At 36.4% G+C, this 10,399-nt stretch overlaps 1 protein-coding gene across 2 annotated transcripts in view; it reads left to right on the plus strand.

The window, feature by feature from the left end:
• PKIA (protein kinase (cAMP-dependent, catalytic) inhibitor alpha) overlaps positions 1-9,630 on the plus strand; it is a 20,741-nt gene extending 11,111 nt beyond the window's left edge. The window contains exons 1-3 of one of the 2 annotated variants that reach the window (XR_624745.1): positions 1,802-1,975; positions 7,095-7,385; positions 9,019-9,630. Coding sequence is in view for 1 of the 2 variants with exons in the window: in XM_009073881.1 (XP_009072129.1) it covers positions 1,798-1,975; positions 7,095-7,174 (258 nt within the window). In the remaining variant the exon portion in view is untranslated. Of the gene's footprint in view, positions 1-1,797; positions 1,976-7,094; positions 8,137-9,018 lie in introns of those variants that run through there. The other variant, XM_009073881.1, reaches the window with a different exon arrangement.
• The last annotated feature ends 769 nt before the right edge of the window (positions 9,631-10,399 follow it).

The raw sequence follows: 10,399 nt of genomic DNA on the forward strand, positions 1-10,399 counted from the left end.
GTTTTGTGGGTTGGTTCTCTTGGTTCTTAGTTTGTTGGTTTTTTCTGTTTGTTGGTTGGTTTGGGTTTTTTAAGCAGTTTCCTGTTTCATAGTAGCTGTTCATAGGATTAAAATTAGCCTGTCAGCCATTCAGCATTTGGCATGGGACATCAAAGCTTGATAGCAATGAAGTCAGTCAGTCTTGCAACGATACTTGATATAGTTATATTTAGATTAAATAAAATATGGTGTAGAACCCTTTTCTTGGCTTCTCAGACACATCATATGTACACCCTCATGCAGCTGACTGAAGTTGGGGAGGTGAGGAGTAGAATGAAGATGAAGAATACACACGGTTTGTGAAGTTATTTAGAGTTGAGAGTGGGGAAAGCTTGGGTGTTGTTTTTTATGTATTTATAAAATGAAAACTTTATAAAATATGAAGGTTTTTAATTTTATTCTGAGAGAGAAAGCTGAGCCTTTTGCTGCTGTTAATATATGTGATGACTTCAGGGGCTGCTTCAAGTGTCCAGCAACTGCAGTAGGAACAGATTAAAAAGATCAGTATGATCTACACAAATGTGGAGTTTGGGCTGCTTTGGTAATAACACTTAAAGCTTCTCAGTGTATGCAGTTGTGCCCTGTTGCCTTTATGACCATGTCCTCTCTAAGCAGTATGCAGAAGCAGAGAAATACTGCTTAGAAAAGAAGGAAGCATAAAACTGTGGGGGTGCTGGTTTTGTTGAGTATTTTCCTAGTGCTTCTTTTCTTTGCTCTAGCAGAAAGCTTCCCTGATTCCCTTACAACACCAAAACATAAAACATGAGGGAAGCTCCATTTGAACCATGGTAGTCAGCATTTTGCAGGAAAACTTAGATGAGTATAAGTGAAACTACAGTAAAAGCAATGAGATCAGCAAAAGAAAATGCTCCCTCCTTTACAATTTTATAAATTAATAAAAAGAAAATAAAATTCTAACAGCTTAGATCTATAGCAGATACTCAGCAGGGATGCAACTATTTCTCTCACTGAGATTGAAATAGGAGTTTCCTTGTATCTTTGGCAGATCTTAAATTAATGCACATCATCCCATTATTCCATAATGATGCAAGAAATAATTATTTCTAATGAAAAGAAGTTCTGAGTTCATACCTAGTTTACAGAGTATTGCTTTCTAACCTCTGCATTGTAGTTTAGCTGTTAGCACATCATCACTCATTTCAGTGACATTATGATAATACATTCACTTTGGGGCAACTACCACACCAAAATAAATGAGTTGAGCCTGAAGAGGTCTATATACAATGCCAAAACTAATGCTAACAGAAAGGAAAAGATACAAAACATAATTGTGCCTGTGTATGAGCACAGTGTTCTGCATGCAAAAGGATTATCGATTTGTACTTTCTTACTCCTTACACTCTGCTTTTTGTGCAGAAAAGAACTTCGTTCCACCCCCTACCTACCACCTACATCCCAGCTAATATTAAAAGCAGAGACAACTCTATAAAGAAATTATGTTGCTGAGGTCATTGCTTTTATAAAGTACTCCCTATCACTTTATGAAGCATGGAAAATGAAGTTGTTTAAAATACTGTTGGATACAGATTGCGTAAAGTACAAACAGCTTTTTTGCTTTCTACTCTGTTTCTTCTCTAATTTCTCTAAATTTCAAGGCTGAGGCATCTTCTTTTATTGTTTAGCCAATCTACTCCACAATGAGAACCCTGTAGTTCTATTCCCATGCCATAAAGTCATCTGTTCTTCTGGTGATCTAAGTGGTGGTGTTTCAGTTTTTCTTTTTTTCCTTCCATCCAGGTACTGCTATGTGGATATTTGTTAGCAATGACTGATGTGGAATCTACATATGCAGACTTTATTGCTTCAGGAAGAACAGGTAGAAGAAATGCATTACATGACATACTTGTGTCCTCTCCGGGTGGGAACTCTAGTGAACTAGCCTTAAAGTTATCAGAGCTTGATATAAACAAAGCAGGTGAGTGCTTTTTGGACTTCTGTTATATTTATTTAAAACTGAAATGAAAAGACCAGTACGCAAAGCATGGTTTATGTGCACACATTATTACTTTGTCCTTCAGCAGCAAAAATATTTTTTTTCTGATCACCAGGTGTTGCCTTCCATAGGAATCCCAGATTTCATAAATGGGAAGGGTAGTTATTTGCAAGTGCAACATATCACTGAAAAATATATGAGGAGTACAAGGAAGAAAATAAGGAAGTCTTTATTAAAACCCAACTCTTCATAATATCCTTTAAGGGAAGCTCTCTGGTTTGAAGCCTGCAGGAGAAGCCATGTGGCTGCATGAAAGGTTGTTGTGAAATTTTTTTTTCAGCTGCCAAAGGAGAAAGCAATAGCAATGCATCGTTGTTTGTTTTACCTGGACCTTTGTTTCTGAGTAAATTGTCTCTTACCTCTTGCTCCTTCTTTTAAGGTGATAAGCAGTAATACAATCCTAAATTTTACATTACCTATTGTATGACCAAAATGTTTTAATGGTTGTGCACCTTCAGTTGAGAGGAAGGAGGGACAGTGCACCTTACATTGCATTAAAATAGTAATATGAGTGCATAAGTATTTTCATATCATGTGGATGGGGGTTAACGAGTGGATATTACAGATAAAAGAAAGTCGTTTTCAGATCTTAGGTGAGAAGTGTTTTGCTTATTTTTATAATGGCAGAAGGAAAAAAATGTGGCAAAGAAAAAACTGTTGAGAAGCAGCTGCCCTATTTATGCACATACTTTTCTCAGGGACAATGGCAAGAGTTCCAAGAGGCAGTCTCTTCACAGGACAGACAGATGTGGGCAGCATGATGTTCAGGTGGTTGTAGTGCTGTTTTGACAGGGGGATTTTTTTTTTTTGCCTTTCAGACTACTGTACATCCTAAGTCATTCCTACTCCAGTTGCCAGTTTGGCACCTATGGCTTCTAGATACATGCAATTCCAGCTGGGCAGGGCCTTTAGTTTTTTTCTATTTAAAAAGAAAAACTTTATTAGTATGTGTGTAGGTGTGCCTATTTATTTTAATGTAGGGATACATGTAAAATGTTGGGAAAATAGAAAGTGCCATTTGAAATGCATAATGCCAGCTTTCCTTCTTGCTTTGATTTTCTTCAGTCTCAAATGTACACTTATCAAAATTGTCTTTGATCTTGTCCATTTAGAAGATATAAACAATCCCTATTTGTAAGTTAAGATGTTGGAGTGGTTATAAGTCAAAACTGGGTTTCTTTTGTGAGCTATAAAAAGAATGTGACTTTGTGCTTATAATATGTGTTGATATGTGTTCTGTGCATGCAGTGATGAGAATGGTTTAAATAATTGTTAGCCTAATTTTTAATATAGAATAATTCAGGAGCCTAGTTAGTTTTTCTTAGAGATCCCTAAGCCTGGGTAGCTTAATCACTGCAGAAAGGTATACAGAATTGCTCACAAAATTACCATAGGTAGTAGATACACAGAAAATGCCTGTGTGTTTCTTCAGGAGGTTATGCAGTTTGAATGAGATGTAATGAAAATATATTTAAATTTTGCATTATTAGTACAACTAGGTGCCAAGTAAAAGCCTCCAAACCACAAATATTGGAAAATGCATTGTCTTACTTAGAATCCGTATGAGTATTAGTGTATCATCCCATCACATCTTTCCCCAAACCAAGAGAGGCTAAAAAATATTTTGCATGGCAAATCCCGGTTCAGAATACATTAGTGCTTGTGGGATGCATACATGTATCACACCTGACAGGATTAAGAGGAAAACACATGTTTGGGGGTTATATCTTCTTTCTTTCAAAGTGCATGTCAAACAATTTATGCTAAGTACCACATAATTATATAAATATAGACATCAAGTTTCGATTCTTTCCTTTTTCTTTTATTCTTATTACAACTACGTGCATTTTCTTGCAAAACTGCAAGTACATTTGCTTTCAACTGCGTGGAGTAATGGCAGAGTAGGATAATGCAGATGTTTAAAAAAAAAAGGTGGTTATAAAACATATGTAAATTAAACTACTCAGGCATATTTAGTACATTCCCTTTGAAAAACCTGCAGATACGTTTCCTGTAAAAGACAGGAACGGCTTCGAACAGCAGTAGGCAGTGAAGCCTTGTTCAAAGACCACGTATTTTTTATGTCATGCACTGTTTGATACCTGAAGTGAGCGTCGGTTAATTCCCTCATCAATGAGCCAGTGACAGATAATCAAGAGTTTACTGCATAATTATGTATAATACATGTAATTACTGTATAACACTCTCCCTTCAAAACAACTGTCCCAGTTTTCTTTGTCCATAATAAGCTAACAACCTGCTATTATCTGTGGAATGGACATATTTACCAAACCTCAAAATACAGGTTCCAAGTACTCTCTGTCAACACATTTTATCTAAATTTAGTAAAAGCAACACTGTGTACGTCTGATAAGTACAAAACTGCAACAGAAATCATAAGGCAGAAGGCAAAAGAAAGATTTTAGTAGGAAAAACAGCAGGTAGCTCACCTGCTCAACACTCTCAAGGTAACCAGTGCAATCCAAGAAACTTGATATTCAGATTATCTTACAGGTAATTGTAGCGAAATGAAGTAGTAAGGAAAAAGTGCAATGAAGAACAGGAACTTGTCTCTGCAGATCTAATTTCTGGAACAACCTGCTGTTTTTCTCTGTGTCTTCAGTTATGCTACAGAACATGGAAGTAGAAAGGATACTTTCTTGTGAGAATTGTAGTGGTCCAGCCATCTACAAAAAATGGGGATAATAGGTTGTTGAATTAATACAGAACTGAAGGACTGATTGTAAAAATTTGTGATTAAAAGTTATTTCACTTCATGGGTTTAGGTGTACGTATGTGGAATACTGGCAGGCGCTGTAAAGTCAGTAGCGTTCTAGGAAGAAAAATGAGTTCAAAGCTGTGCATTAGCAGAACAATTAACTGTTACCAGCTTACCAACTCACACAACTGTATGATGGCTTAGAGTATCATATTATTAGGTTTTGTTTCTTTTTTTTTAATACTATCCGATGTTTTCAACATGCTGTGTAGGAATTGCAGTCTTACTCCTAAGAGCTTTATAGCCATCATGTTTTAGAGGAAGAATAGTTCAGGACTGTGCTTAGGCAATTTTGGGATTCTCAGAACTTAGAAGCAAAATTATTTCTGTAAACGTATTTTAAAACCCTTAGTAGGCGAGCTCTGCCAGCAGAATGAAAATGTTTGTAGTACCAAGACAATATATTGTAGATTAAATGGATCTAGTCTAGTGAGTTTTTTCATTGATCTGGAAAAGATCTTTTAAGTGGTATTTTAGAACCTTAGTGCTCTTTTTCTGAATCTTTGTGATCTGTGTTTAACATTTAGGTAGAGAGTGTTTGGGCTTTGTATCCAAGATGATTTTTCTTTAAACACAAGGGATTTATTTGCTCTTCAGGGTTTGTTTGGGGTTTTTTGGTAGTGTTTTCTTTTGGTTGGGTTTTTTGTGTGTGTGGTTCCTGTGGTTGTGTGGTTTGCTTTGGTTTGGTTTTGGAGTTGTTTATGTTGTTTTAAATAAGAATTCTTCCAGGAAAGTTTGGCTTGCCTAGATACTATAAGGAATATTAAAGACTTTCTAGTAGTCAGAATAAATGGAGGACAGAGCAGGCAAAAAAGGAACAAAACCACAAGAATTGACTCATCTGGACTTCGGCAGTATTAGAATAAGTATGGGAGGCTTTGTAGAAAAGTGTTTGGACAACATGGGCAAAAGAAATTTCTGTCCAACAGCAAATAATTGCACATAGATCCATCCTGATGGAATCCTTTGTAATGTGAGAGATGAAACTGAGAAATAGTTTTCTGAGCAAGTGCCTTGCAAAACATTTATTTATTACTCAAGACATCATGAACAGAACAAACCTCACTGCTTAATAGTTTAATTAGCTTTCCGTACAACTTTTCATCAGGTTGTCTTTGATAATTCATGATACTCTTCAAGGCATTTTGCTGCCTAAATACTCAGTGCATGATCAAAACACGGGTATCATGTCTGAGCTGTTTGCAATGTTCTTTGCAATGCAAAGAGCTTTTTTCCATTAGCAATGTGCCATTTTTTCTACACAGAAAAAAAGAAAGTGGTTTTGGTGCCTATTTCTATAAACAGAAATAAAGCTGCAGATGTGCAGTCTGATCTGAAATTGGGAAACAATATGTGCATTGAGAACCCTGCCTTTATTCTAAAGAGCTATAGATTAAAGTTGAGAGACACTACTACCTCTATTTAGAGCTCTTTACAACCTAGCCGTTGAATGTTCTTTTCTTAACTACTGTGTCCAGCCAATTCAGTACCATTACTCTGAATCCTTGCAAGATGTAAGAGACAACGTTGTCTTAACATTATTCCTTGTTTAGCTGATTAGTCCAGTGTTCAAGGACTTCTGTCTCACTTGCACTTATCTTCCAGTTACCTGTTAAGTTACCTGGTAACTTACCTTCCAGAACCTGTTAGGTCTTTAATTGTTAGGTGAAATACAACAGTTTGCATATAGGTACTAATAGAACATTGTCAATGCATTTTTAGCCTTCTTTACACAGACTTCATGAGTTGTCTGCTCACTGTGCCACTGTAGGATGTATTCTGTTCCTCAGATCATTCTGTGGTTTGCAGTGAGACAGATGGACTGAACACTGTAGAACATAGTGCTGAAAATGGACACACAGGACAAATACAGCTTTAACAAACTATTGCTTTAATTGAAGTAGCATCTCTTTTTATAGGAAACTCTGTTCAGACTTGGTGCAGTGAGGTTTGTTCTCTTATGCTGCCATAGTATCATAGTGAACAAATTGTCAAAAATACCCTGCTGTTTTTGTTGAAATTCTTTAATTTCTAGCTACTTTAGGTCTTCACTTATAGTGATAATGGTGATTGCAGCTAGGATTTTGCATCTGAAGAGACACCTTCAAAAGCAAATTATGGCTAGCTTAGCAGTAAAAGATTTCATGTTTCAGTTTCAATTTCTTTTTACTTTGCTTTTGAAACTGATGAACAATTGGGGCTCTGGGAGCAAGACCTCTTTATTTTAGGGTGGATTACTCATCCTTTTCTTCTATGTTATAGAAGGAGAAGGAGATGCACAACGAAATCCAAGTGAGCAAACCGGGGAGGCCCAAGGGGAGGCAGCAAAGCAAGAAAGCTGACATCCGACTTTGACCGAGTGGAGCAGCTGCTGGATGTTTTCAGACTACAGGAGTGTGCTGGAACAAATTTGTTTCCATGAGCAAGCTGGTAGAAAAGAAAGTGCATGTGTCTTCACTGCTGGAACCCACTCAACAAAATGCTAAAAATGAGGGTACAGGCTGTGACAGAAGACAGAATTTTCTCTACCTCTGTCATTAGCAATGGTTGAACGTGTATTGATTTTTTGGGATAGTGTCATCTGATGGATCCCTTCATAATGACTACTTGATGGGAACACTTTTAGAAAGTAGAACAGGTAAATCTTGTAGCAAATGGCCTTTGAAATGTCAGAGGATCTAATTGAGTATCTTAAGCAAAGGCTTGTGTGATCCTCAGAGTTTAAAATTCTCTGGCCAAAGTGTTCGCCCATTAAAAGAACTGTAAAGAAAGCACTGTTTTTAGAACTTTGCATCTGTTTTACAGCTCTGTTATTTACAATGGGTTTTGTATTGTACAACTTAGATGCTCCACACTGCCCCTTCTCAACTGCTTATGAAGAATATTTCTGTTACTGTGAATTTTTCTACCACGCGTTTTGAAAGGGCTGGTTTTTTGCATAATGTGGTGATGTGCACATGATAGATCTAAGCATCAACTGCTAAATTGATTATGCCTAAACCTAAATGACTCAGCAACACTAATTTGTTACTAGATGAGCCTTCAAAACGATTTGTTAATGTGAATACTTCAGCGTGTGTTGTGTCCTTGGTACAGTTTTGCCACTCGCCTATAGTTAGTTGCATATCAGAGACTCAAATTGAATCTTTTATGTTATTCTTTCCCATTTTTCTAATTTTACACCCAATTTCTTAATCTTTCTCTGAGATATTTTTTTAAAATGTTAGTCCAAGTACTTTATTGTTATGGTAGTTTTAAGAATACATTTATAACCTTATATGGGTTAAAATTAAGCAAATTCCGTGGTGCTAGAGGTTTTCCTGGTTCACATTGTTAAAGATGGGCCTTGTTTACACATGGGAAAATAACTGGCATATACCTAATTGCCAATTATGTATTCTGAAATTACTTTTAGAATACAGGATAGTCCAATTAGTGGATCATGGGCTGGATTCAGCCAGGGGGACGATTTTTACTATTCCTTGCCTTTGCCTCAGTTGATCAGGCTGTTGAGTTTGCACAGCCAGTAGCCTGTTACTGATGCACCAGTACAGACAAGTGCTAGAATTTGCTACAGCAGCCTTTTGGCTTGGAGGTGAAAAGGGAAGTCAGAGACTTGGCATCTAGCACCCAAAAGACTAGACTTTTTTTCCCATTTCAGCTATTCCAAAATGACAGTCCAAAGTGGACCTTCATCGACATACCAGGATAGCTTGTCCATCCAGGACATCACTTAAAATATCTACAAATTAATAGCCTGTTCTGCAGTAGCTATTGCTGATTGCTTTCCTTCCCCCCATCCTGCCCCAATAGACAAGGCCATACATGAGGCTGAATGCTGCAAAATGGGGCAGCCACACCTCTGTGTGACAAAGGTGAGTGAAGAGAGTGACAAGTAAACTATGGCAATCACACAAGCACCAATCACAAGGTCAGAAGATTTGTTTTCTTTTATTAACAGGAGGTGATGTCACTTTCTTTATATATAGTATATATATTATATATATTTTTGTGTTGTTGTTTTCAAATGTTATGCACTTTTTAATGTTTGTAAACTTTTACTAATGAATAGTGTGATTGCTTCCTGAATATATTAATCATCAGTTAACAAAACATCTTTGTGGCCACAGCTGTTTGTTTCTACCATATGTATCATAGTACTTGTCACCTGAAAATCTTTTGTGAGATATGTGGAGAAAAAAAGCCACTACTGATCAGTATTATGAGATCATTTATTAGTGTTAATAAAAAACAAGCCAGCAGTATGCTTGTGGCTCATTAGTGTAATATTAACTCTCACCTTTTAGTGTTTGGAAGCTGAATGCCTTGCTGTCTTATTAGCTGTCAAATGCCCTATCTTCTTGGTAACAGAAATAATCCATTTGCTTTGAAAATACTGTTACCCTTAAGCTAATTATTTATTCATTTGTTTCACTTGGTGTTCCTTTCAAACATTATTACTGACCTTTTTAAAAATGAATTCTCCCCCTTTTGCTTTTGCATCAAGTCTTCAAGCTGAACTGGTTGCCCCTTTGTCATGGACTAGTTACTGTCAATATAGCACAAACGCCAGAAGGAAATAAGATTCTAGAGGTTTTTTATAGTGTTACTTTATTGATGATCCATGAAACATCATCAGTAAAATGTTCTGGAAAAAGGCAATAGTGAAATAAGTATTTACAGTACATTAAAGTGTTGCTTTTCCTTATTTTCCTTCAGTGCTTTTCTTTATTTCAGTAGACTTTCCTTCTTAATTCTTTTGTGTTGTTAAATAAAATTAATTTCAGCCTTTCCTCTCTATTTTTGTACCTGTTTCTTCTATTTCTCCTCTTATCTTCTGTTGTTTTTAAAGAAATTATGAAGGCCTTTGCTGGTTTTTGAAACACGTCTCTTTGTGATGAAAATAGCATAGTTAATTTTAGAAGATTAAAAGGCTGTTTATGTTCCTCTTCCCCCAAAAGTGTACAAGTGCTTCCTTTATCATTTGAACTCTGCTTGCTCTCTTTAATCTGGGGTCTTTCTGTAGTGTCTATAAGCAGGCCTCACTTAATGTAAACATGTGGTTATCTATGAAAAGTCACAGCACTGTAACTTGAGTATTATTTTTACTTAAACAATTACAGAAGAGCTAGTTGAAGTACATTCACGCCTTTACTTCTTTGTAATTGCATCATATAACAGGGACACTGATGGCAGAACTGGGCTTTGACTGGGCTGTTTTTCCTTTTGCTAGGTCCTTTTGCTGCCACTCTGGCTTCTGTTCCAGCATCTTCTTTATATTTCATTGTTCTCATGATAGGCAAATATTTAAATGTTTGTTTAATCCATGATGATCTTAGAAAGATCTCTCCAAAAAGCTGTATAAACTCAACAAAGTTAGGTCTGAACTATTGACGTAATAGAATACTCCTTAAAGGTTTGGCTTTGGTGGGATTGTGGTGGGTTTTTTGTTTGTTTTACTCTTTCTTTAGCTGGATGTATTCCGTGTTTCCTTCAACCTGAAGGACTGTCACTTAAAAAGTCTCTGTACTCATATTCTTGTTTCCATAATAGTCTATGAGTATGTT

This window comes from Acanthisitta chloris, unplaced genomic scaffold (assembly GCF_000695815.1).
Source record: "Acanthisitta chloris isolate BGI_N310 unplaced genomic scaffold, ASM69581v1 scaffold9154, whole genome shotgun sequence".
Classification (NCBI taxonomy): domain Eukaryota; kingdom Metazoa; phylum Chordata; class Aves; order Passeriformes; family Acanthisittidae; genus Acanthisitta; species Acanthisitta chloris.